This window comes from Rhinopithecus bieti, unplaced genomic scaffold, assembly GCF_001698545.2.
Source record: "Rhinopithecus bieti isolate Rb0 unplaced genomic scaffold, ASM169854v2 scaffold_12478, whole genome shotgun sequence".
Lineage (NCBI taxonomy): Eukaryota > Metazoa > Chordata > Mammalia > Primates > Cercopithecidae > Rhinopithecus > Rhinopithecus bieti.
This window is the reverse complement of record NW_016807367.1, coordinates 622975-650796: the sequence shown is the minus strand read 5'-3', so window position 1 is coordinate 650796 and position 27822 is coordinate 622975. Positions and strand designations below refer to the sequence as shown.

The window sequence follows — 27822 nt, the reverse complement described above, 5'->3', positions numbered from 1 at the left end:
GGAACCAAAAAAGAGCCTGCATAGCCAAAGCAAGACTAAGCAAAAAGAACAAATCTGGAGGCATCACATTACCCAACTGCAAACTATACTACAAGGCTATAGTTCTCATAAGAACATGGTACTGGTATAAAAATAGGCATGTAGACCCCAGTGGAACAGAATAGAGAACCCAGAAATAAACTCAAACACTTACAGCCAACTGACCTTCAATAAAGCACACAAAAATATAAAATGGGGAAAGGACACCCTATTTAACAAATGGTTTTGGGGTAATTGGCAAGCCACGTGTAGAGGAATGAAACTGGATCCTCATCTCTCACCTTATACAAAAATCAACTTAAGATGGATCAAAACTTAAATCTAAGACCTGAAACCATAAAATTCTAGAAGATAACATCAGAAAACTCTTTTAGATGTTGGCTTTGGCAAAGATTTTACGATCAAGAACCCAAAAGTAAATGCAACAAAAACAAAAATAAATAAATGGGACCTAATTAAACTAAACATCTTCTGCACAGCAAAAGAAATAAGCAGCAGAGTAATCAGAGAACACACAGAGTGGGAGAAAATATTTGCAAATTCTGCATCTGACAAAGGACTAATATCCAGAATCTACAAGGAACTCAAATAAATCAGCAAGAAAAAACAAATAATCCCATCAAAAAGTGGGAATAGGATGTGAATAGACAATTCCCAAAAGAAAATATAAAAATGACTAACAAGCATCAGAAAAAATGCTCAACATCACTAATTATCAGGAAATGCAAATTAAAGCCACAATGAGATATCACCTTACTCCTACAAGAATAACAATAATTTAAAAATCAAAAAAATTATAGATGTTGGCTTGGATGTGATGAAAAGGGAACACTTTTACACTGCTGGTGGGAATGTAAACTAGTACAACCACTGTGGAAAACAGTGTGGAGGCTCCTTAAATAATTAAAAGTAGCCAGGCGCAGTGGCTTAAGCCTGAAATTCCAGCATTTTGGGAGGCCAAGGTGGGTGAATCACTTGAGGTCAGGAGTTCAAGACCAGCCTGGCCCACATCATGAAACCCCATCTCTACTAAAAAGACAAAAATTAGCCAGGTACGGTGGCACACACCTGTAATCTCAGCTTCTCGGGAGGCTGAGGCATAAGAATATCTTGAACTCTGGAGGCAGAGGTTGCAGTGAGCTGAGATCATGCTGTTGCACTCCAGCCTGGGTGATAGAGTAAGACTGTGTCTCAAAAAAAAAAAAAAAAAAAAAAAAAATGGAATTACCATTCAATCCAGCAATCCCACCGCTAGGTATCTACCCAGAGGAAAAGAAGTTATTGTGTGAAAAAGACACTTGCACATGCACGTTTATAGCAGCATATTTCACAATTGCACTTGAGGTCAGGAGTTCAAGACCAGCCTGGCCCACATCATGAAACCCCATCTCTACTAAAAAGACAAAAATTAGCCAGGTACGGTGGCACACACCTGTAATCTCAGCTTCTCGGGAGGCTGAGGCATAAGAATATCTTGAACTCTGGAGGCAGAGGTTGCAGTGAGCTGAGATCATGCTGTTGCACTCCAGCCTGGGTGATAGAGTAAGACTGTGTCTCAAAAAAAAAAAAAAAAAAAAAAAAAAAAAAAAAAAAAAAAAAAGTGGAATTACCATTCAATCCAGCAATCCCACCGCTAGGTATCTACCCAGAGGAAAAGAAGTTATTGTGTGAAAAAGACACTTGCACATGCACGTTTATAGCAGCATATTTCACAATTGCAAAAATATGGAACCAACATAAATGCCCATCAACCAAAGAAAATGTATATATACACCACAGGATACTACTGAGCTATAAATTGGTATGATATAATGGCCTTTGGAGCAACTTGGATGGAGTTGGAGACCATTATTCTAAGTGAAGTAACTCAGGAATGGAAAACCAAATATCGTATGTTCTCACTTATAAATGGGAGCTATGCCATGAGATTGTAAAGGCATAAGAATGATACAATGAAGTTTGGGGACTTGGTGGGGAACGGTGCAAAGGGGGCAAGGAATAAAAGACTACATATTGGGTAAAGTGTACACTGCTTGGGTGACAGGTGCACGCAAATCTCAGAAATCGCCACTGAAGAACTTATCCATGTAACCAAAAACCACCTGTTCCTCAAAATGTATTGAAATAAAACAAAATAAAAAAGAAAATATGCCATACTTGTGTAATAAAAAATAAATTAAATGTATAAAAAGAATGACCACATCTCACTCAGGGTTCATATTTGCCCCCAGTTCTTGATCCATCTTCAATAAAAAGGCATATTTAACAAACCATCAGGTTTTCCAGACTTGGAATAACCTTCTGGCTCAGATTCAGATATGTTAGAATAGTAGTGAAATGCAAGTTTGTGGCCAGAACAGGATACAGATCCCTTCTGGAAGGCCTCTTGCCCTTCCAAGTCCAAGTTCATGGAGGGAGCATCACTACATTCTAAAGTTTGATATAAAATGCCAACAGTACTGGTATTAACTAATGTGTCATCTCTGTGGTTTAATTGGATTGATTTTCTTGGAAATAATCATCAGTGTGTTCGTCTCAAAAGTCTTGGATGCCCTTGACTTCATGACAGCTGCTATTATCCTGATTGTCTGGGATTGGGTAATAAAGGACTTTAGATGGCAGTGAGTGTCTTAAACATTTTGGTTTATAAATATGTTGAGCATTCAAGTTGAATAAAATATAACCACGCCATCCCCATATCCTTTCTTTCTACCCTTTTTCTTTGAAAATGGCTGCTGTTTTACAATTATTTATTGCTGTATTTAAAAACATATAACATGAGATCTACCTGCTTTAAAAAATTTCAAGTGTACAGTACAGTATAGCATTGTTAACCATGCACAGTGTTGTACTGTAGATCTCTAGAAACTTTTCATCTTGCTTAACTGAAATTTTACACTCATCGGACAGGAATTCCCCATTTTCCCCTTCCCCCAGCTCCTGGCAACCACAATTCTACTTTCTGCTTCTATGGGTTTGACTACTTTAGATGCCTCATGTAAGTAGAATCAGGCAGTCTTTGTCCTTCAGCAACTGGTGTATTTCACTTAGCATGGTGTCCTCAAAGTCCATCCAATTTGTTATAAATGCCAGAATTTCTCTCTCGTCTTTTTTTTTGAGATGGAGTCTCACACGGTTGCCTGGACTGATGAGCAATGGCATGATCTTGGCTCACTGCAACCTCTGCCTCCTAGGTTGAAGCGATTCTCCTGCCTCAGCCTCCTGAGTAGCTAGGATTACAGGCACCCGCCACCACGCCTGGCTAATTTCTTTTCTTCTTCTTCTTTTTGTGTGTGTGTGTGTGTGTGTTTTTAATAGAGACAAATTTCACTATGTTGACCAGGCTGGTCTCTAACTCCTGACCTCGTGATCTGCCCGCCTTAGCCTCCCAAAGTGCTGGTATTACAACTATGAGCCACCATGTGCTGCTGAATTTCCCTCTTTTTAAGGCTGAGTAATTAATATTCTACTTTGTAGTGATATGGTTTGTCTCTGTGTTCCCACCCAAATCTCACCCTGAATGGTAATAATCCCCACTTGTCATGTGCAGGGCTGGGTGGAGATAATTGAATCATGGAGGCAGTTTCCTCCATACTGTTCTCATGATAGTAAGTTCTCACGACATCTGATGGTTTTATAAGGGGCTTATTTTCTTCTTTCTCCTGAATGGGAAGAAGGACGTGTTTGCTTCCCTTTCTACCATGGTTGTAAGTTTCCTGAGGCCTCCCCAGCCATGCAGAACTGTGATTCAATTAAGCCTCTTTCCTTTGTAAATTACATAGTCTCAGGTATTTCTTCACAGCAGCATGAGAACAGACTAACACATGTATATATGCTACACTTTCTTCGTCCATTCATCCACATCTTGGCTATTGTGAATAGTGCATGAACATAGCGATGGAGATACCTCTTTGAGGTCCTCATTTCAATTCTTTTGACTAAATAACCAGAAGTGAGATTTCTGGATCACATGGTAGGTCTATTCTTAATTTCTTGAGAAACATCTATACTATTTTCCATGACAGCTGCACCATTTTACATTCCCAGCAACAACGTACAGGGGTTCTGATATCTTCACATCCCTCACCAACATTTGTTATTATGATTATTTTTTATAATGGCCATTTTGACACGTGTGAGGTAATATCTCATTGTGGCTTTGATATTCACTTACCTGATGATTAGTGATGTAGAGTATCTCTTCATATATCTCCTGGCTATTTATATGTTTTATTTGGAGAAATGTCTGTTCAAGTCCTTTACCCATTTTTCAATAAAGTTATTCAGAAGACAGCTGCTGTTTTAAACCATTATTCTTTTTTTAAAAATTACAATTCACATTTTTTTTAACTGTTATTCTTTGATTTGGGTGAGATAAACTGAGTCTGATGTAGTCCACTTTTAGATATATACAATTGGAAGGTTAGTCTGCAAGTCTACTCTGCACCTTTGGGCAAGTGGTCATGTTTCCTGTTATTCCATATATCTAGGAAGATATATACACCTTTCTGTTGTATATATCTAAAAGTAAGCTACATTATACTGTGCTTATCTCACCCAAATCAAAGACCAATGATTTAAAAAATACTGTGGCTCTTCGTCTAGGTAGCCCCTCATACCTGTAAATACCTGCATCATCTTCTCACATCTGTCAGTGATGCAGATTTCATAACAAGATATTTCTTACTTTAAGCTATTGAGAAACTCTACCTTATTAAAAGGTAAAGGAGAAAATGACCATATTGGATTTACTATTATTCCCTTATGTGAAATTAGTTTTTTAGGTATTTGCCATAATGACATTTGGCTGACAAAATAGGGAAGAAATACAGAACACATAAATTATTTTGGAGGAACATTTAGGGGTTAGAAATCCAAAGCCAAAAGCTGAGGTTTGGTTAGATAGGGATGCTCTTATGAGACATGCCCTGGTGAGAATTCCAGTATAGTCAGGGATGACCAAACAGACTGGGGAAGAAGAAGTACTTTGACAAGGAAACTTTGGGAAGACATCAAAGACAACTACTTTCTTCAAATGGCTCACCCCTGTTGGCCAGCATGCACCATCTGCATTGAAGGTGGAAGACACCATCGCTGAGGCTTTCTTTCCTCACACACTTTCTCTATAGTAACTTTGTTTCTAGGATGTCTTCTAGTGGATATTCTTCTTCTGTGCTGAATCTGATTTGTCATGTTCCTTTCCGACTGAGAGATGAGTGAGCTACCGCAGCCTACCTATGACTGCCAGACTTATCAGTGCTTGCAGATCCTCATCAGATGCAGATATGCAGCTTTAGTACTGGCAATGGTCTTGCAAATGCTCAAAGGATGAAAATAATTCCCACCCTAGTTTTGTTCAGCAGCTACATCTAGGCAAATTTTTCACTCTTTCTAATGTGGCACTTTGCGTAGGTCTGTGTGAAAATTCTGGACCTCACACTTTGTCAATAATACCAAAGTTAGGCAAGCACTCTTGGGCCAGGGGAAAGTCACCAGTGGTTTAGGAATGAAAGAACTTCAAAGATGGAAAGAAGCCATGCACAGAGCTTAGCCAAGGCTTCCTTTGCTCCAGCTAGTGGAGACTAGTAAAATATTATCTTTTGAAATGCCTATACACACCCCAAGAATACAGAAATCATCTTCCTTTCTATTGTGAAAAGGCAGTCAATTTTCTCTGTCATAGAGTTCCTCCAGAATCTCTTTTCTCGGGAGTTTTGAATTTTAGAAGCATACTATTGAATTGTTCTCACAATAAATTAGAGCAAAAGCCTCTGAGTTATTTTGGGGTAGGGTGGTATCCTTAAAACTCTAATTTGTAAGATGTGTAATGAGGAGTTAACTTACATGCTACGGGTGGAACTAGTGTGTCCTTTGTCTAATTAGGGAGGTAAAAACTAATCTACAATGAATGGTTTGAGATTTTTTCTACTCCTAAACAAGAATGAATGCAAAAAGTCAGATTTGGGCTATAATCACCAGTTTCAGACATTTAAAAGTGATGATGAAACATTTATGAATTAATTGTGTGATTTGGGTTGGGGGGATATGGCTAAAGAAGTGCTTACATTTTGATTCCTATAGAGTTCTCATCAAGGGACTTCATTTTCTTTCATATTTAATTTAACATTTATTAAATTTGTGCTACTCAAAGGATCTTATCCTGGGACCAATAGAGAATTCATTTGTTTAGTCATTTATTCATCCACTTATATTTAGAGTACTTTTTCTTTGCCAAGCATTGAGAAGATACATGAAAGTTAAAAGGGGAACATGCTGCTATTTGGAAATAACGTTAGGTTGGTCCTAATCTAGCAAGTGCCTATATCAATTATTTGGTACTTCACCTACCCAATGTGATTGAAGAACATCCAGCAATTATAAAATTCATGATTGTTCATGACTAAATTAGAAGCTGTGTTTTTTCTCTCCATATTTTGTGTCCTCTGCCACTGGTCTTAGTTCTTTAACATAAGCTAGAAGGCCTAGTTTCTCCATCTAACAGAAGGTAGCTAGGATTCTTCTCAATTGAGTTTTTATGGAAGACCCTCAATGTTAAGAGGATATTAATCTTTCCTCTAATTACAATCTATGAATGGGGTTGGGAGTATCCCAATTTTTGGGGAGACAAATACAAAAAGAGAATAAAATATTTGTGAGACAGTTGATCACCTTCAATGTACGAGTGATCTTTTAGAAATACATGCATATATTGGTGCAAGGTTCATCTCAACAGAAAAATCTATACTTGTTGCTCCTGAGAATTTTAGGTGACAAAAGAAGTGCTTTTTTTGAGACGATCTCACTCTGTCACCCAGGCTGGAGTGCAGTGCAGTGGCATGACCTGGGCTTATTGTAACCTCCACCTTTCAGGCTCAAGATATCCTCCCACCTCAGCTTCCCAAGTACCTGGGACCACAGGTGTGCATCACCATGCCTGACTAATTTTTGTATTTTTTATAGAGACAGGGTTTCACCATGTTGCCCAGACTGGTCTCGAACTCCTGGGCTCAAGGAATCTGCCCGACTCAGCCTCCCAAAGTGTTGGGATTATAGGCATGCACCACGGCACCCAGCCTAACAGGTGTGCTTTCTAGTGCAAGGAATTCAGCAACTGCAGAAGCATTCATTTATCCTGAAATTAGAGACAGAAGAAAGCCAACTACTTAGGAAAAACATAATTGATATGAAAGAGCTTATGCTGTGTTATGATCTGAACGCTGGCATACCCCAGAATTCCTATGTTGGAACCTAACACTCAAAGCGATAGTAGTAAGAGGTGGGGCCCTTGGAAAGCGATTAAGTCTTAAGGGCGCCACCCTCACGAATGGGATTCGTGCCTTTATATAAGAAGCCTGAGCAAGCTCCCTTGCCCCTTTCTGTCACGTAAGGATGCAGTTAGAATGTGCCATCCATGAAGCAGAGAACATGCCCCTGCCAGGCATTGAATCTGCTGCAGCTTTGATCTTGGACTTCCTAGCCTCCAGAATTGTGAGTAGTAAATTTCTGTTGTTATGTAAATTACTCAGTCTAAGGTATTTTGTTATAGCAGCCTGAAAAGACCAAGACATACTACCATGTTGGTAATTTTCAGCTACATCATTTCACTAATCTAGAATTGAGAAAAAGAGATCCTAATGTTAAAAGTTACTGATAACTAAAACTTGCCCTTACATTTTTGCATTCTCCCTGGATGAAGGCCTGAGATTCTGAAGTTGTTCTTGAACTTGACCCTGCTAGTTTACATTATGCTGCATTTTAACTGCATCACTGGGCTAGTGAAAAAAACCTACACAAAAAACATATGGATTTGATAACTCACCCTGAATATTTAAGAACATCTGTTTTTTGCTATAAACATTTTTTGAAAGCCTAAACATGAAGCACTGGTCCAATTCATTAATATTTTGGAATAAATTTAATTACTGTATATTATAATAAAACGAGCTGTGTGTTTTTTTGTAGTTAAAAAACCAGCATTTTCACATTATCAGTTAAAACCACATTAGAAAGTACATTTTAAAAATTGAAAGTGAGTTTATTGAAAAGAAACGTGTTACTGGGTATTCTAGCAGAGAAAATCCCTTGAATATCTACAAAAGCATTTTAAGAGTTAAAAGAATCACATACCTTGGCAACCATTTGCTAATTTTAAAAGTATTCCCAAGTTTTTATATATTATATTTATTTAAATTGGCCATACGATTTTAATTGGTTTCACTGTGGTAGAATTAGCTTCATTGAAGTAGATGTACTCTCCCACAAGCTGAATAGCAGCCCTATGTAGCACAGATTTCCAGCATAAACTATAAATCATAAAGGCCAACACAACTCTTTTCTTTGTAGCTCGGTAACCATTTATGTTTGAGGTGAAGATGTTAATATGGAAATTTGGTGAGCTAGGAAAGAGGACGAACGCTATCACTCTAATTTATGACCTTTCATATAAGGCCAAATGTAAAGGCAACTTCAATTGTTTTATATCTCAGGGCCAGCACATAGCAGATGTATGAAATTTGGAGTGTTAGACATAAACTTTTATTACCAAATTATAAATAATTTCTCCCACTTATAATGTTCACCTTTCAAGTTCATCTTGATTAAAATACAAGGGCAGCTTCACACCGATTTCACTGAATTTTACAGCTGAGAGAGGTTTTCTAGAGTTCACAGTGGAGCATAAAGCATCACAGCATTTGGGAGACTGTTATTCCAGGAGCTCAGACTCTGATCCTATCTCTTTGAAAATTCAAGTCATGCCAAAATGATGACTGATGAAGTCCAAACATTATTTAAATATCTCACATGTTACATCTGAAACCAAGTGCCCATGATGTAGAATATATCCCTTCTTTGGATAAGCAAAACGACACATTACTTTTTCTGAGAAATTTGCTCACCAGTCAATAAGCTTGTATCACTTCTTAGAATGTATTCAACAACCAGAACGTGTCTATCTCATTTTCTCTTTCTTTTCTTTTTCTTTCTTTCTTTCTTTCTTTCTTTCTTTCTTTCTTTCTTTCTTTCTTTCTTTCTTTCTTTCTTTCTTTCTTTCTTTTCTTCTTTCTTTCTTTCTCTCTCTCTCTCTCTCTCTCTTTCTCTCTCTCTCTCTCTCTCTTTCTTTCTACTTTTAAGAAACAGTCTCACTCTGTTGTCCAGGCTGGAGTGCTGTGGCATGATCTCGTCTCACTGCAACCTTAGCCTCACAGGTTCAAGAGATTCTCATGCCTCGGCCTTCCGAGTAGCTGGAATTACAGGCATGTGCCACTACATCCAGCTAATTTTTGAATTTTAAGTAGAGATTGGATTCAACATGTTGGCCAGACTGGTCTCGAACTCCTGACTTCAAGTGATCCACCAACCTCAGCCTCCTAAAGTGCTGAGATTACAGATGTAAGCCACTGCCCCTGGCCTTTCTTCATTTTCTATAACAAATAGTTTTCATATATCATGATTAAAGGCAGATAATGGTGACCCCAAGTATCCAAAACTAGTATATCACAGCTTATGAGCTCCTACTGTACAGTCTCAAGGTCCAGGAAAGGTTAAGGTCCATGCCAGCACTTCATACCAGTTAATGCATTGCTCCAACAAGACCAGCCAGTGTTCTTAGAAGCTTAACATCCATGTTAGGTATCAAAATCTGCTCTGGAGAGTATTGGCCAATCCAATTACATGTTTGTATTTATCATCATCATCATCATCATCAACAACCACAACAACAACACAATACATTCACCTATGTGTTCACAGGACTTCTGGGTGTTTAATAAGTTAGACATGAGACCATCTCTTATTAATATGAAACACTGAAGGACAGTTATTTAAAGGCATTTGTACTATAGAACTGTAGAAGTAAGGGACAAACAATGAAGTGGCAAGAGCTCCCTTCAGCATTTTTACATCTGCCATTTGTCTATTTTAGCATAATAGCTTCAAGAGAATGAAAAGACAAGCCATAAACTGGGAGCAAATATTTGTAAAAGACATATGTGATAAAGAACTATTATTCAAAATATACAAAGGATCTTAAAACTCAACAATAAAAAAAGAACAAATTGATTCAAAATTGGGCCAAAGACCTAAACCAAAGAAGATATACATATGGCGAATAAGCATATAGAAAATCCTCCATATCATATGTCACTAAGGAATTACAACTTTAAACAACTATGAGATAGTCACTAAGCAGCTATTAGACTAGTCAAAATCCAAAGGACTGGAAACACCCAATGCCTGTGAGGATGTGGAACAATGGAAACTCTCATTCACTACTAGTGGGAATGCAAAATTGTACAGCCACATTGTAAGACAGTTTGGCAGTTTCTTACAAAACTAAACATACCCTGCTGTATGATCCAGCAGTCATACTCCTTGATGTTCGCCCAAATGACCTGAAAACTTATTTCTACACAAAAACCTGCACACACATATTTATAGCAGCTTTATTCATAATTGCCCAAACTTGGAAGCAACCAAGATGTTCTTTAGTAGGTAAATGGATAAATCAACTGTGGTACATCCAAATAATGGAATACTATTCAGAACTTAAAAGAAATGAGTTGTCAAGCCATGAAAAGGCATAGAGAGTCTTAAATGCATATTTCTAAGTGAAAGAAGCCAGTCTGAAAATGCTACACAGTGGGGTGGTGCAGTGTATGCATCAAGCACAGAGACTTTTTAGGGCAGTGAAACTGTTCTGTATGATACTACAATTGTGGGTACATTTCATTATGCATTTGTCAAAACCTATAGAATGTGCAACACCAAGAGTGAACCCTAATGTAAACATTGGCCTTTGGATGATAATGATGTGTCAGTGTAGGTTCATCAGTTCTAACAACTAAACGAAACTAAACTACGTAAGTTCAACTAAATCTTGCCAAAATATTTTTATGACTTTAAGGCTCCTTAATAAAGTAATGTTTACATTCAGGGTTTTGAAGACTAGTATTCAGCAAAAGTCTTGCAATGTTTTCTTTGCATCGTAAAAGATGCTGAAAGCAAAACCCTGGGAAATATGGAAAATTTCCTTGTGAGTTAGTAAAAGTCATTTATAAGCTGCTGAGGGGCTTTTGGGAACAGCCACACTTTTTATAAGCTTGTTAGCTCATGAAATAATCCAGGATGCCCACCCCGTGTGTCAAACTGGGCCCTTACCCAGCTACTGCCCTTGGAGAAGGCTGCAGCTGCTCTGCAGATGAACTAGGCCCTTAAAAGTCCTCATGGCTCCCTACCCACCACACTAGTGTTAACGGCTCAATTAGGGCTCTGTAGGAAAGGGAAAGAAGTTTGAATCAAAATTTTATTTTATTTTTTTAAATAATTTAAACAACCAGTAAGGAATGTGCAATTTGATGTCTTTTGCAAAGAAAGTTTTAGGAACAGGGCTTTTACCCTGTTATGTTTGTTCTTTGCAAGTAATTATTTGATTTAAACGGTACTTTTCTTAAAATTTTTATTTACATTATATTTTATATTGCAAGAACTTCAAATACAGTCCTCTCAATAAATCAGTAACTGTTTGGTCTTTACCCAAAGTGAGCTTTTATAGAAGGATATAAGGAAGCCTCTATTCTTTACCAAATCACATCCATTTGTTTTCTGTCCCTGATATCAATCACGAGTTCATTTCTTCTGCCTTTAGCCAAAAGAAGGTTACAAGGGAGGAATTCTTTAGAAAAAAATTCTGCATCTTAGATTTTATAACACCTAATGGGGTTAAGGATCTGTGTTGGAAGATCTTATTGCTTTGTGTACAGCGTTACAAATCATAAATAAAATTATTTAAGTTTTCAGCTGATGAGAGTATATGTGGAGGGAGAAAAAGGAATCAAGTCCTGGGGTAACAGTTCTTTTTTTCCCTTCCAATCCCATTAATAGAAAGAGTATTGAGAATTCATGCAAAATTCCAAACCAAGTTCCCATAGTAGCACTTAAATAATGTCTGCACACCATTTCCAATTGGAACAAGTTTTTAATGTAACACAATTAATGTCATTATAATTCGGAGTTACTTGAGTGATTTTAATTATTTTTGTATCAACATTGCCATGGAAACAGTCTCTTGCTAAAATGGCTTAAGTCTTCACACATTTAATCAATATCCAGAGGTAGATTTAAAGACTTGAGATGTTTTATTTATCTATTTGCTTTAAACTATTCAAGGACGTTTCTGGATACACAGTGCCGTCACTTAAACAGTAAATTCCAGTTTCCTATGATTTCAAGTTATTTTTTACACTTCTGCAAATAAATCCTGGACAAAAGATCACTTCTAGTTTCCTGGATTTTTGTTTTTGTTTTATATTGTATTTGTTTTGTATTCAGATTTCTGTTAGAGGAACTCCAGTGCACCAATTTTGCTACTAGACAAAACAGGATTCTCGGATTTGCGCGCTTCGGCGCTGACAGGCTTTTTCGGCCCCAGCGGGCTGCCGTAGCAGAGAAGAGCACTGATTGGCCGAGGCAGAAAAGTGCCGCTGCCTCGGAGGTTTCGGTTTTGGCTGCGATCATCCGCGGAGGCTGGACTCGTGGGGCCCCTGGAGTGAAGGTTCTGGATCCCGCCCGTGAGGTGAGCCGCACGGCTGCGCGGGCCGATGACGGGGCCGGGCGTAGCCCCGGGTTCGACGCCCCAGTGTTCAGTCGCGCTGTGGAGCGGCGGCTGCAGCGGCCCTCGGCCGGGCGAGGCAGCCCCGGAAAGGGCCTGAGGGGAACGGGTTGGGGCTCCTGGAAGGGACCGCTGAGTGTCAGGTTCCCGCGAAATGCCGCATCCAAGCTCTCCGCGCACGGAATGGCCGGAGAGGTCCGATGGTGGGCGCCGGGACCGCCCTCAGCGAGGTGCCTAGACTGCGCGGAGAGTAGCGGCACCGTGCCGGCTCCCACCGAGTTGGCGTCCGAGACCGGTTCAGGTTGTTAAAGTTCCCCAGGGAGCCCCGAGGCTAATCCCAGGATTCGGCGGGAAAGCGGATCCCGAACTCAGGCCTAGGCTTCGCCAGTCTTCCAGGGCTTCAGGGAATTGCGAACCCTTCCCTACATCGGGGTGGCTGCGCCTGACCACAGGAGTTAAGGACTGGACTCGCCTGTCTTACTGAGTTGTCAGGCCTAGGAACCCAATTGTATGGTCTTAAGTCCTATCGCCCGAGGTTTTCTGTGCGTTCGCGTGTCCGCGCGCGTGCATAGCAGGCATTTTTAAGGTATGTAGGATTAGGATGAAGCGGATTACCCTACCCCACTGCTCTTAGTAATATGTGACTATTGTAGAAAATTGCAAACATAGAAGACTTTAGTGAAGAAATAATATTCACAACCCTTTCACCTACAATCTTTTTCTCCTGTGTACGCTAGCTTCTACTTGAGCTAAGAGTGTACATGTTTAATCACTTAACAGTATAGTTTTCCACTTCCATTTAAAAACTCTTCCTAAATATTATTCTAATTTTGTATCTTCTTTTGATTGACTGTCCCATCATTGTGGGTCGCAATGTAGGTCCCATAAATTATTCAGTCATTTCCCGATTATGGGATATTATAGATTGTTTTTGAATTTTTGAATCTCTTAGCACCCCAGATAATACTTTGATAAAAACTTTTTTCCCCCTATTTTTTAGATTATTTCCTTGGACTAGATTCTCAGAAGTGAAATTATCAGATTAGATGCTTTCATCTGTAAGGCCTTTTTTAGGCCTTCATACACATTGCTGCAGTGTTTTCCAAAAAAGTTTTTTAGGTGTTTGGCAATTTTACTTGCTTGAATACTGTGCAGAAATCTTGAGAGGCTTATGTTTGTGGGATATGTGTGTGTGTGTGTGTGTCACTGGAGTTAATGCATTACTACCTGCATGTTAGGGCAGGAAGAGACTTAAGTGGTCATCTGGCATAACTCCCTTATTTTGCAGATGAGGAACCTGGGGCCATGAGAAGTGAAATGATGAGTTATCCAAGTCACACAGCTAATTAAGTAGCAGAGCTGGGATTAGAACTCAGGTTTCCTGCCTCCCAAGTGAGTACCCTGTGCTGCATCAGGCAGTCTCTCACTGAACTCTGGCATAGTAGATATTAGAATTTAAAAATTTGTTTACATCACCTGGATTATTCTCTCCTTTTAAAAGTGTACTAACAGATTAATGATCGGAGGGACCTGTAACACTGAGAAATTGGAAAGTGATTATTTTCATGGCCAAGACTAGAAATCCATTATTTAGAATGGCAACCCCTTCAAGATTTTGACAGTTGTTTTCAGGTTCCCTTTATGTTAGAATAAAACATCCTTGATTAATTATAATCTACACTCCATCATTTGGTTAGAATGTAGCTTTTGGTTATCATTTGCTATACTTCGGAGATTTCTTTAAAACTCCTCACTTTAAAACCAAAGAACAATGTTGTTGGTGGTTTTTTTTTTTAGGGCTTATAGCAGAGATTCTCAGCTTCCATTGACATTTTGGGCTGGACAGTCCTTTGTTGTGGAGGGCGGTCCTGTTAGTTGTAAAATGTTTGGCAACATCCCTGGTCTCTACTCACTAGTACAGCAGTAGCACCACCTTCCTCAGTCATGACAGTTCAGTGTCCCCAGATATTTCCAAATGTCCCTGAGCAGGGTGGGGTGGGGTTGGGAGGACTGCCCCTAGTTGAGAACCATTAGCTTAAATAAATTATCTGGAGAGCTTCATAAAATGTAAAATACAGTGCTTTTACCTGAGTAGACTTCAGGAATCTGCATTTTAACAAGCATCTCTAGCTTTGGAAACAGCTGGTTCTTGAATGACAAATGGTGGTTTTCTCCATCTTTGGTGGTCCTAATAGAGATTACTTGGTTAGTATTTGTTGAAGTACGTGCATGATCCTACTAGTCACTGTATCCATAGTTTGGGCTGGTGGGGGCTGGACAGGGATTTTGCTTGGCACTGGCCTTGAATGTCTCTTCCACAGACTTGGGCAATGTGCTTAGGTACCAGGGATACCAAGTGAGTAAGATATTTCCCCTGTCCCCAAGGAGCTTAAAACTCACCATGGGAGACCTGTCAGCAAATGGAAAAATTACAAAACAGCCTGATAAGGACCGTGACTGAGAGTGGAAAGAGGTGCTCTGAGTGGACTCACTTCGCCTTTGGGAGAGAGGGAGAGAAGTAGCGCCTGCTGCTCAGGAAGGAGGGATTGGTATGAAGCCTTCACAAGACAGCGAGGCAATCTACTGTGTCCGAAAGGAGGATTTAGAGAGCTGTTCTTCTCCGTGTCTGATCGCTTCCTCAGACACTGATCTGTTAGTCTAGTGCTGCAGTTACTTGGATTGTAATGTTTCCTTGCAATTTTTTGCTTTTCAAATTTTTTTCACCCTAAACTGTAAATATGCTAGGAGTAGGTAAAAACTTACAGGTGAACATTGCCAAGAAATAAGGATTTTCATGTCTTCTGCTCAGTGGCATAACTCGAATCACATGAGGTAGTTTTCTTTGCGTTTGTTCATTGTATTTCTTTGAGGCTAATTTACAGCACTTTGTCACGTTAGGTATTTTTTCCCCCAGTGCTGCTGCTCTCCGACTGGATTTCTCACCGCCTCTATTGCGATTCCCCAAGATTTAACCGGAGAATCTTAACATATTCAGAAGGCAGCTGTACCTGTGAAAGCGCTTGGGGTTTGGGGTCAGCCTTGGCTTTGCTTTCCACCTCACACGGTTTCTCTGTAAATTGCTTATGAATCTAACGCTCGTAGCACATAGTTGGATTAATAAAAGTTCTTTTTTTCTTCATTCTCTTACCAAAAAGAAAAAAATTCCGTGCAGGGCACTTTGCAGATGTTTTTTCATACTAAATCTCTCAGTAGCTTCTGACAGAAAATATACTGCCTTTGACTTAATAGTCATTTATGAAAATAGGTCATTTACAACAAGCCTGAGTAGGAGTCAGGGGAGGGAGAGGAGGTATAGAGAGTGATTATGACTTTAATTTTGAAAGGAGAAGTTTTACCAAGGTGACCCTGAAGAAAGGTCTTTTTCCTCTTATGTGTTTATGGTTCAAGAGACTCATCTCTTGATTCAGAAATTGTCAGAACTGTTCCTTCTGCCTTATCCAATTTAAAAGATGAAAACTTAAAATTACTTGAGCCAAGTGATGGGAAAAATTGTGGTGTCAAGACCAATTTACTCATACAAAATGGATTTATGGGCAAGTCATTAAGTAACAGGGAGTACCAAGGAAGCCTAATGAAGACTAATGTAAAAGATATGGCTTTCCTAAAGTGATGGATAAAATGTGTTTGAGGCAACCCATATACCCTTTTCCAAATAACCTTAAAAGTATTTTTTTCCAAGAGATTTAGTAGAATGTAGATATTCTAGAGAACAGATGAGAAGCTTGTGAGCCCCTTTTGTCACGTGGCTTACAGTATTTTGAGAGAGAAAAGACCCACATAAAGAATACAAAAGAGGGCGTAGCGACAGGTTATAGCAAATAAAATCAAATGCCAAACTGTGTGATGCCAAAACTAGGTGAGATGGGCATCTCCACTCTGCTATGGAAAGTAGAGAGTGGAACCCAAGCAAGTTCCTGCTTAAAAATCTGTTTCCTATCATTGACAACAGTATTTCCCCTTGCCAGTTATTTCCTAGGCTTGTTCAAATAGATTCCTGGCTCCTACCCTAGGACTACTGAGTAGAATCTCCAGCTGATCCTAATGATTCAAGTTTGGGAAACTGACCCAGAGCCTGAACTCCGTGCTCCTGTGAATGTTGCACAGCTCCCTGCCTCAGAGGCGTCTCCTCCTTGCCTATGTAGATTTTACCTTCTACCCAGGCACATGTCCCGTGCCTTTTCTGACTTCTCTTTCAGCTGGAGGGTGACGCCTTTTCCTTCAAACCCAGCTCAGGTGTTAACTTCCAGAAATTCTTCTTTGATCTGCCAAGCCTGAGATAAAAGAGTGTTCTCTGCCCTTTTGTGCATAATTCTATCAGAATATACATCACCTTTGTAAAATTCTCTATTTACACGTTTTTTGCCCTCTGTAGAATGTAAACTCTGAGGTCTTAAGGCCTTGTCTTTGTGTTACATTTCCCAGCCCCGTGTGCCTGAACTTGACAGGTGCTCCGTGAAAGTTGGAAGTGTTGATTGCCTTCAGGAAGAGATTGATGTTAATTGGAATACAGATAAGGCGTAATGGACAAGGTGTTATCTTTGGTGAGCTTAGAAGAACATATCTGTGTTTTTTAAAAGGTGTGGAAAGTTAATAATACCTGTAAAATAACCTATACTGTCAAGCAACTGATAGTCAAGATTTGCATTCTTTTTTCTGACAGTTATTAACTCTTTCCAGTTTTGCTTTTCAGATGTTTTAATCTGAAATTGTAAATACTCTGAGTAGGTGAAATTAGTAATAATTAAAGTAGTTAATATCTCTGTGAACTAGAGTCACATTACAATGTATTTTAGTGGTTTTTAACACAAAGTAGCTACTTTCATCTCAGTTTTATACATAATGAAACTGTGGCATATTGGGATTTAGTATCTGTGATAGGAAATGAACCTGACTCATCAGTTGAGTATCAGGCCTTCGGAGTTAATATTCTCTCTACATGTGTTCAGCCTCAAAACAGCACGTGTTCAAAATGTAAATAAGGCGGTTTATAGATGAATGGGAAGATTTGTATATTTTCACTAAACTCATTAAAGGTAATGAATCTGTTACAGTATTTACTTTGTAATTTTTCACTTTGTACTCAGAACAGAATAAATAAAATTGCTGTGTGATCTGAGTCCTGAATGAAAAGTGTTTGTCCTGAATAGTAGTTGTAATTGTAATTATAATAGTAGTTGTAATTGTAGTTATCTGTTGAGATTGTGGAGCTAAAAAAATAAGCTGGAAATTCAATGGGAAAGTTAAATTAATATTTGTTGAGCAAAATAAGTACTTGATCGCATTTTAAAACATCTTTCAAACCTTGGGGCAGTGTAGATTGTCCAAATGATAACCCAAAATTCAAAATAATTTCTGAAATCTGTATTTTCTTTTATTTGACTTAGGATGTTGACTTTTCTTGGCTAAAGAAAATTATTTTACTTAAATTACGATTGCTTTTGTTTATTCACACTGTTTAAACAAGTTTAAATTTTTCTAGATTTTAAGTTCTTTAAGGGCAGAGCCTTTGTGTATGACATGTTTTTGAATTTCCTTGCTCAGTGTGTACACATACATATTTGTTGAACCCAGTAACCTGGAGTTCCAGCTTACTACATCTGCTGATCCTGTATGAATTCACTATGAGAACATCTCTAAATCATCCTCCTCCACACAAATTCAGATTATTGAGTGGATGGACTTAGAGTGAAATAAGCATAATGGAAGAATGTTTAATGAAAAAATTTCGTTGAAAACAAAAGAACAGCTTGAGTTCTTGAAGGGAATCCTTAAAATAGTGTTTCCATACTAATTTTTAAGTCTCAGTGCTATATAGCTGCTGAATAATAGTGATGCTGAATTTGACTGAAACAGAAACACTAATTTCTGAAATATTTTACTCAGTTTTGCTTAACTACAGTCTTATTAACTTGCCAACATATTTTGAAAGAAAGAGCTATTATATAAGAAAAGATGCATTTTGAAAAGAGTGATGTGCAGCTTTGCATGTCTGATGCTGTTGATTTGGGTGTGTAATGCTATCTCTTTTTCTATGTTAGACTCCTATTATTATTGAGTTTTAAGACTGTTTTTCTTCGTTATTTAGAGCACATATCTGCTATAGTCATAATAGAATAATTAAAAATCTTTGGCTGTGTTACTGCCTTTCAGAAGGCTGTTTTAGGTTGTGATTAAGATTATGGGCTGGCTGTCCACTTTCTAGCTGTGTGACCTTGAGCAGAGTGTTTAATCTTTCTGTGTCTTTTTCTTCATGTGTAAAATGAGGATAAAAACAATACCTGCCTGTTAGGGTAGAGCAATTTAAATGGATTAATACATATAAAGTTCTTGGAAAAGTGCTGGCATGTAGTACATTCAAAATTACCGTTAGATTATAATTCTTTTCAGAGATACCATGTAGGCATCAGTTGTTCATAAATGTATCTGTTCTATATAATATGGACTTTAAAATAGGGCTGATTTGAACTTGAATGTTCGTCACATTTGGGAACAAATTATTTAATCTTTCTGTGCTTTTACTTTCATTAGCAAAATGAGGGTATTAAGACCTTCTTCCCAGGGTTCTTGTAAAGATGAAATGTAGTAGTGTTTATAAAGACCTTAGCAGAATGCTCCGCCTAAAATAACCAACCATTCACTGAATGGAGGTGGTAGTGGTTGTAATGGGTATACTGACTGTGTGTCAGGCAGTAATGATAAGTGATTAAGAGCAGGTGCTTTGTAAACACAAGGACTTTCCCTAATGAGGCTATGCCATGGTGTTGTGGGAACTGAATAAGGTAATGCATGTAGAATGTTCAGCTTAGTATCTGGCTCATAGTAAGTACTGAAAACATGTTACCTGTCATGTAGTAGCAGTGGATTAATATGTGTCTTCTCACATGGTCCTTTGATACTTCATTTTCTGTAAGTATGTTAAGGGCTGTAAGGGTTTTGTTGAATAATCAGGTTTGGTCTTTACCTTTTATTATTCCTTTTCATATTTTGATTTAGGATTGTTAAAATGAGTCTTCGGAAGCAAACCCCTAGTGACTTCTTAAAGCAAATCATCGGACGACCGGTTGTGGTAAAATTAAATTCTGGAGTGGATTATCGAGGTAATATTTTCATGTTTCATTCTCACTGGTGTAACTGAATAAGTAAATGTGACTTACTGATTTTTATTAACCTCTTAAATATACCCAATAGACCAAAAAGTACTGGTCATCAGCAGTTTTTATGCGTATCTCTTCTTCTACCTCTGATATCATTCCTTTTATTTTATTTTTTCATACTAAGTTTTATTGTATGCTGCTGCCAGTGTATATAAAGCAATTACCCTTGTGAAATAGAAATTCATGAAAATTCAGAGAGGTAGATGTTAAGGAGTGACAAAAGTAGAAGTTTGTATATTATGGCACATGTGTTACAGGGATAAGCTTTTGCACAGGCTTCAAATGTAGCTCTCTTGAATATTCACTGGATCATAAGGAGTGGTTTGGAAACCTTTGAAAGATTCATTTTACTACAAAAAGGAACAGACTTTCTGGGGTCTGAAGGGATTTGTATTTGAAGATGCTCCAGTCAGCAGAGGGTCATGTTGAGTATTCTGCAGACAGAATTGTTTCAAGTCTGCAGCTGCCTGGGAAACTTTTACGCACTTGAGCCCGGCCTCCAGCTGGAGCTGTTGAACCACTTTCTTCATAGCGGCGACACTGGAGGAGCCAGACATGGTGCACACGACGGCCGGGCCGATTCGTGGGTTGGTGGGTCGTGGGTCGGTGGGTCGGCGGGACCAGACAACTGAGCCGGTCATTCCTTTTAGAAGGACAACTCTGACAGTATAGCATGTGCTTCTGCTTTTCAGTGTGATTTATGTGACTTCTGTCTCCTGTCTGCTTTGAGATCCTACGTGCCTAAGTTCCCTGGTAATAGCCAGGTATTCCTAGTAAACTCAGGTATGAACAACTCAACTGAAGAACATCTTGGTGCAGCAGCATTTGTTTTTGCAGGAGTATTCAAGATTGGCAGGCAGCTATTGAGTATCATTTTACAACCTGAATGTCCCACTTATATAACGTATAATGTGTGGGGCGACAGGGTGAGATTGTCTCAAAAAAATACGCCTTTCTGTTCTTGGAGAGAATATTATTTTTAAGAGGTTGGAGAGAATATTATTTTTAAGAGGCTGCAGTGCTTTTGAAATTAACTTTATAGGAAGAATGGTTTCAGATTCCATTTTTTAAAGTTACTGAATTTCTTATCTTCCACAACTAAGGTATGTTAAGTTACTTGAAATATTTCACAGGCGTAGCTAACTAATTCATTATCTGAGTGACTTGGTCTCTTGGGTTGCTCTAACAGAATACCACAGACTGGGTAATATTTATTTTCATTTTTTTTTAATTTATTTCAGTAGTTTTTGGGGTACAGGTGGTTTTTTTGTTATATAGATACATTCTTTAGTGGTGGTTTCTGAGATTTTGGTGCACCCGTCACCTGAGCACTGTACACTAGACTGGGTAATTTTCTTTCTTTCTTCCTTTTTTTTTTTTTTAGACAGAATCTCGCTCTGTCACCCAGTCTGGAGTGCAGTGGTGCGATCTCGGCTCACTGCAAGCTCCGCCTCTAGACTGGGTAATTTTCAAAAACAGAAGTTTATTTTCTCACAGTTCTGGTGGCTGGGAAATCCAAGATCAAGGTGCCAGCAGGTTCAGTTGTCTGGTGAGGGCTACATCTTCCAGAGAGGAGGAATGCTGAGTCCTCACGTGGCAGAAGGCAGAGGGCAAACCAGCACACTGCATGAAGCCTTTTTTTATGCAGGCCTTTATCCTGTTAAAGGGCAAGTCCCCATGGTCTGCTTGCCTCTTAAAGACTCCCACCTCTTAATACTGTCCTATTGCCAAACACCTGAATTTTGGAGGGGACACATTCAAACCATAGCACAGGGTTTTGTGGCCTTTTCTTGGTCTCTTTTCTGAATAATTAATCATCATAGTAATCTCTTGAGCTTTTTCCTTTGAAGTCTCTGTTGATCATCCCCACCTAGTAAAGGAGGAGCTAGGACTCAAGTTCAGGCTCAGCTCATAAGCCTTGTTAAGAAACCACTCTGGTGATTATGTACTCCCTTAGGTTGTTGACATTAATAACATATCTCCAGTTTAATTTTATTTTTATAGTAAAACTAATGGATTCATATGGAATACTGAGGTACTATAATATCTCCTGTACTGCCTCTCACCTTTGAACTTTTGATGGCCCCATAGGAAGTAATAGACTTCTAGGGATTTTAATCTGTTTGACAATTGATTAAAGTAAGAACATTGTGTTCAATATCTTCTCAGTACCCATTTTATTGAAGAGATGAACCAGCCTGACCTTTTTTCTCTGTAGGCTTTAGGGAAAATTTTTCTATTTATAAAGATAATACATGTTTTAGTTTTGTTTTAATTTTAGAAATGTAAAAGGAAATAATAGAGAAAAGTATATAGAAGAAAGCCAAGTCTCCCCAATGCTACCATCCAGAGACAGTTTACCAATTTTGACCTCTATATAACCATAATTTGACATAAATGGAATCAGCTGTACATGCAACCTGATTTTTTTTTTTTTTTTTAACCATGAAACAATGCATTTAGTTTTGTGACAATATAGAGGGTTTAATGACTGCATAGGAATCTCTTGTGTGGCTGTACCATAGTTTTGTTTTTACTTTTAACCAATTTCCTGTTATGGACATTTAGGTGTTGACCTGTTTTTTGCCACTATAAACAACTCTTTTACTTTGACATATATTGTGAACAGTTGACTAAGCATCTCTTTAGAATCAATTCCCTGGGCTAGGATTTACAAGTCAGAGAGTATTCCATGGCCCTGCCTCAGAGAACCTGGGTTTGTCCTTCGTGTTCTCACCAACTCTTGTATTAGCTTTTTTTCATCTTTTCCAATCTAATTGGCAACAAGTAATATCTCGTTCTACATATATTTTATTTGTTTACTAATGAGATTCAGCAGTCTTTCACATGGATAGTAACTATAATTTTTTTTCCTCTTATGAATGTCTGTTTGTGGCCTTTATACGATTAAAACAAAATGTTCTATACTATTAGATAGCCTTACTAAAAGAACGTGCTTAGTTTGTGGTTTACAAAACACCAAAAAAAAAAAAAAGAAAACAAAACACAACGTACAAGAAAAACCTCCAACTCTCTGTAGCAGCTTCTGTTTAAGAAAATGTCTTGTTTTGGTTATGTATAGTAGGTTATCTCATGGAGAAGGAAACGGTTATATTTCTAACCCCCTGGGCAGTTTTTTTGTTTGTTTGTTTTTTGTTTTTTGTTTTTGTTTTTTGCCTTTGCTGTGAGAATAGATACTTTAATTAGAAGTGAACTTTTTTTTTTTTTTGAGACCAAGTCTCACTCGGTCACCCAGGCTGGAGTACAGTGGCTCAGTCTTGGCTCACTGCAGCCTCTGCCTCCCAAGTTCAAATGATTCTTCTGCCTCAGCCTCCCGAGTGGCTAGAATTACAGGCACCCGCCACTACGCCTGACTAATGTTTGTATTTTTAGTAGAGACGGGATTTCGCCGTGTTAGCCAGGCTGATCTTGAACTCCTGACCTCAAGTGATCTGCTTGCCTCTGCCTCCCAAAGTACTGGGATTACAGGCATGAGCCACTGTGCCCAGCCTGGACATTTCATTTTGAAATTCTTTTCATTAGTTTTCAAACAGGTTTGCATATTGTGCCTTAGAAGTTTCTTGCTCATTTATAATTGTGGCTTGTATGTAAAATAATACAGCAGGAAATGAGCTAAAGTTATAGCGTAAGCTTTCTTTGGCTAGGAAATAATTTTATTATTCACAGTCCATTCTGGTTCTTTGAGAGTTTACTGCTGTTAGCAGAATTCTGGTAGATTAATGTCTTATGCTGTCATTACACACACAATTTTGAAAGGAAACTTTTTTGTTTAGAGGATAATGGGGGCAGAGGCAGAGAGTGAGGAGCATATTAATGAAGTTAAGACATCAAATGAGAAACTATAGTCTCGACTAATTAAATCTAGTATTTGTTTTTACTTAATTTTTTTTTTCTAGAAAATACCACTTTAAATTAGAGACAGAGTTAGAGGCTTGCAGATTTTCATCTTTTGAAAAAGATCATTAGGTCAAATTTTACAAAATTTATACCATCTTAACACAATTAAAGATTCACTCAAACTGTTTCCTTGAAAGCTCCCTCGAATGTTTTTGGCCATTTTCTCTATTAGTTTTGATTGGAAAATATTATAGCTATAACAAAACAGAACAAGATGTGTTATAATGCAATATGTTGCCCTATATTCTCAAGCTGCTCTTCACTGTGAGTCACAGCTTTAAGATGTTCTTTCGGGAGCACCTGCTGTCTCCTCTTCTATTATTTTAACAGATTGTGGAGACTTCCTTTTAACCCTGGAGTACATTCATCTGCTGCAGTAGATGTTGTTGTAAAAGGATGAAATAAATCTGCCAGACCCGTATTTCACTTAGTGGCTGAAGTAGGAAATGCCACTGGAACCAAGGATCATTTGTTCATGCATAATTGCCCACCTTGTGCTTAGCTTTCAAAGAATGGTATTTTTGTTGGATTAGTCTTATTCTCTTACTTTTTTGAATGCTTTAAAAGTTGCTATGTGGTCATACATACCGTGAGGGAAGTGACAGTTTGTTGTTTTACCGGGTAGTAGTGGGTGCGTGACTACCTTCCTAGTCTTCATTCAGATTGGCATAGAGTTGTTTTGTGCTTAAGCTGTTGAGTTTCATTTATGATATGAATTTTTATATTAAGCATCTAAGAGCTAATGAATAAAGAGATCGTCTTCTCTAAGGTATACCTTGTAATTTTCAACTCCTACTTGCCTTGTATATCTTCTTTTTGACTAAATATGTCTGCAGGGGTCCTGGCTTGCCTGGATGGCTACATGAATATAGCCCTGGAGCAGACAGAAGAATATGTAAATGGACAACTGAAGAATAAGTATGGGGATGCATTTATCCGAGGAAACAATGGTAACATTTCTTCACCCTACAGTACAGCATTCATTCAAAATAAGCCTTTCTGTTTGTAATCCAGATCACCAAAGAGTTTACTAGATAATTTAAAAGTCCAGTTTTAGGCTTGATTATTTTAAAATGCTTATATGTCAGTTTGACCAGTTATTTTTTTAGATACATCATGCAGTTTTTAAACTAAAATTCCCGCCTTCCCTTCCTTTAGTGATGAGGAACTGGGGGCATTGTTCTCCTGACCCAGAACCCTGCTCTCTTGAATATAGTGTATTATTATCTCCCCAACACATATTCCTGCTTCTTGTAGCCTGGAAGTTGGAGCTGTAAGAATGGGCACCATTTCCCTGCTGTCTTTGATTTGCATAATTTGGCAGTTTGTCCTATTTGTCCCTTCTCTATTAAACATTCAGATGCTTTCTGTGCAGATTTGCATCCTTTGATTTGGCAAAAATGGCAAAATAGAAAAAATAAAGTTACTCAGTTTTTTAACAACTAATAAATTGCTATGATTTTATGGTTATTTTAAGTACCTAGTTTCAAAATGAAAATTATGATAAAGTCATATTTGTATTTTTGGTGGGGAGGGAAAGATAACAGAATTACGAGAATTACCCTACTTTTTGGTTCCATCTTCCAAATGAAACTCTGGGATTCTTGAGTTCAGATTTTTTGTTGATTTCTTTAATTCTGGATGTCTTCAACCCCCTAAATAGTTGGATGTCTTTGCTATAAACTAAACTTTCTGACTTTTATAATAGTCTGTCCCCTGTGCTTACAGTACCATATTTCTTCATATCATATTTTTACATACATTATTTCCTGACTTTCTAGTCCTTTCTATTTATAGAATTACCCTATTTTTCATATCCTTATTTGACCTCCTCTTTTTCTTAAGAAATGTTATGATCTTGCCTTGCCTCAAGACAGCTAATGGCAGCAGTCACCAGCAGGTTGGGTTCTGTGCGTGTTGATAGGGTAGATCCTTTAATGTGCACACTACACCTAGGACTTGGGGGGCAGGGTTGGCGGGTGGCTGTACTGGCATTCTGATGCTTCCCTTCATGTCACATTTCCCATGATGTAATCCGTGACACTCATCTTTAGACTCCCTAGTTCACATCATTGGCTGTTAAAGAGGATCTTGACTTACTTGATTGATCTGTGCTATGTTCTTTGATGAAGACACCTTACTGTTCACTTTGAGCAGACCTCTCAGAAGCCGAGTAGGCATGGAGGGTGGAAGGGAGAGCCATCTCTAGTTTGGCCAAAGTGACTCAAGCATTTCATTTTGTTTCATTCCTACGGACCACACATCGTGAGTTCAGGTTGGTAGTCATGAGAGGACCAGCTAAGCAGAACACTGGGTAACACCAAAGTATAAGACTTTAAAAGGAACTCAGAATAAGGACTTTGGTATCATTAAAAAAAAAAAAAAAAACTCCTCAGCTCTTGTTTATCTAACTGTTGCAGTTTAGAACGTAAACACCAAGTTTAGAGATTGTATTGATTGTATTGGGGAGATAGATGAAAATACGTTGTTTATTCTTAATTTGAGATCTAACCTGGTTAGATTTACTGATTTACTTTCTGAAAAGCATTTTTTTTTTTTTTCCTGAGATGAAGTCTCGCTCTGTTGCCCAGGTTGGAGTGTAGTGGTGCAGTCTCAACTCACTGCAGCCTCTGCCTCTCAAGCTCAAGCGATCCTCCCACCTCAGCCTCCTAAGTAACTGGGACTACAGGTGCATACCACCATGCCTAGTTAATTTTTTTGTATTTTTGGTAGAGACGGGGTTTCACCATGTTGCCCAGGCTGGTCTCGAACTTCTGAGCTCAAGTGATACACCTGCTTTGGCCTCCCAAAGTGCTGAGATTACAGGCATGAACTACCATGCTCAGCCCTGAAAAGCATAATTCTTATACTTCTAACTATAGAGCATTCTTAGATGCCAGGGACTTTCACATATATTTTATTTTATCTTCCTGGTCACACTTTGCAGAGTAAATCAGACACATGGATGAGATTAGGATAGTTTTGTAAGACATCAAACCCGGGTGTAGATTCATAAAACTAGTGTCATAGTACTTCTAGAGTTAATTGAATGATATGAGAATTCCTTTTAAATGTCAGATGTATCAGACCAAAACCTGTTGGCTTTTAAACATGCTACTATGTATACTTACAAGCAGGGTTTTTTTTTTTATTTCAATTTATTTTTTTTCTTTTCAGTGTTGTACATCAGTACACAGAAGAGACGGATGTGAAGACACCAAGAGAGCAACGCTTTTCATAGTTGGATATATTTTTTTATGAATTTTTTCTAATTTTTCCTTCTTTTGTGATACAATTTGTCCTGTTTTTATAATAGTTGGTGATTTTCACTGACATGTAAGACAAATATACACAATTGTGGATTTAATTGTGAAATGTTCTTTCACATTTAAGTTTCAGTCATTTTCTTATACCTCGTTGTCAGTGTACAGAATGCTAAAAGAATAAAAAAAAAGACAAAATATATCTCTTCCTACAAGATTCTTTAACTTAAGTTTCGAGGAGTGTCATTTCATTTGACTTGCTTTTCATATCCAATATTTTATATAATGTATGGGCATATAATTAAAACATTTTAGAGGTATCCTCTTTTATTGCATCCTTTTCTGTTATACAAAATCCTTGGGTGAATATGTTCTAAAAGGCATCCAGTTTCAGTCTGAAGCTACAAAAAGGGGCCACAAGATCAGAAGTTCAGCCACTGATTGAGTCACCTAAATAGAAAACAGAATTGGAGAGCTAAGAGTGCCACTTGCACCTAAGGAGTGGGAATTTGAATTGAGGTGCTGGAGAAATCCTAAAGATGAGCAAGAGGGAGGAGAAAGCCCTCCTGTCAGCAGCCCACCTGCATCTCCTATGCAGTTAGACTTTTTAGGTTTCCCTGCTCCCTTTCAGGAGCATTGGCATCAATGTTATTCTCTCAGTTTGTGAACACAGTAGGGGAGGGGCCATTCCTGTACATCTCCCACAGTCAGATTAAAGCAAAGCCTAGAGTTTGTAAACATAATTCAAGTTCTAATTGCCGAGCTGAGATTGGGAAAGAATTTTTCCTAACTTGCTTAGCAAGTGGCTGTAGGGAGGCCT

The 27822-nt window shown here is 38.3% G+C and overlaps 1 protein-coding gene and 1 pseudogene across 6 annotated transcripts; one reads left to right on the top strand and one right to left on the bottom strand.

Annotated features, from left to right (window-relative positions):
- The first annotated feature begins 12481 nt into the window (after window positions 1-12481).
- LSM6 (LSM6 homolog, U6 small nuclear RNA and mRNA degradation associated) lies at window positions 12482-27320 on the top strand. Of its 5 annotated transcripts, none has more exons than XM_017881499.1 (5): window positions 12494-12610; window positions 13935-14038; window positions 19661-19764; window positions 24576-24689; window positions 26917-27320. In XM_017881499.1, the coding sequence occupies exons 3-5, from the start codon at window positions 19671-19673 to the stop codon at window positions 26949-26951; spliced, it is 243 nt and encodes an 80-aa protein (XP_017736988.1). In that variant the 5' UTR covers window positions 12494-12610; window positions 13935-14038; window positions 19661-19670; the 3' UTR covers window positions 26952-27320. The 5 variants fall into 5 exon arrangements, with proteins under 5 accessions (XP_017736987.1, XP_017736988.1, XP_017736989.1 ...); XM_017881500.1 differs by having other exon boundaries at window positions 19655-19764; XM_017881501.1 differs by lacking the exon at window positions 12494-12610 and adding an exon at window positions 12663-13232.
- LOC108535481 (guanine nucleotide-binding protein G(I)/G(S)/G(O) subunit gamma-5 pseudogene) lies at window positions 19774-21068 on the bottom strand (annotated as a pseudogene). The gene has a single exon (XR_001887245.1). The product of XR_001887245.1 is annotated as a guanine nucleotide-binding protein G(I)/G(S)/G(O) subunit gamma-5 pseudogene (transcript).
- Window positions 27321-27822: the final 502 nt, after the last annotated feature.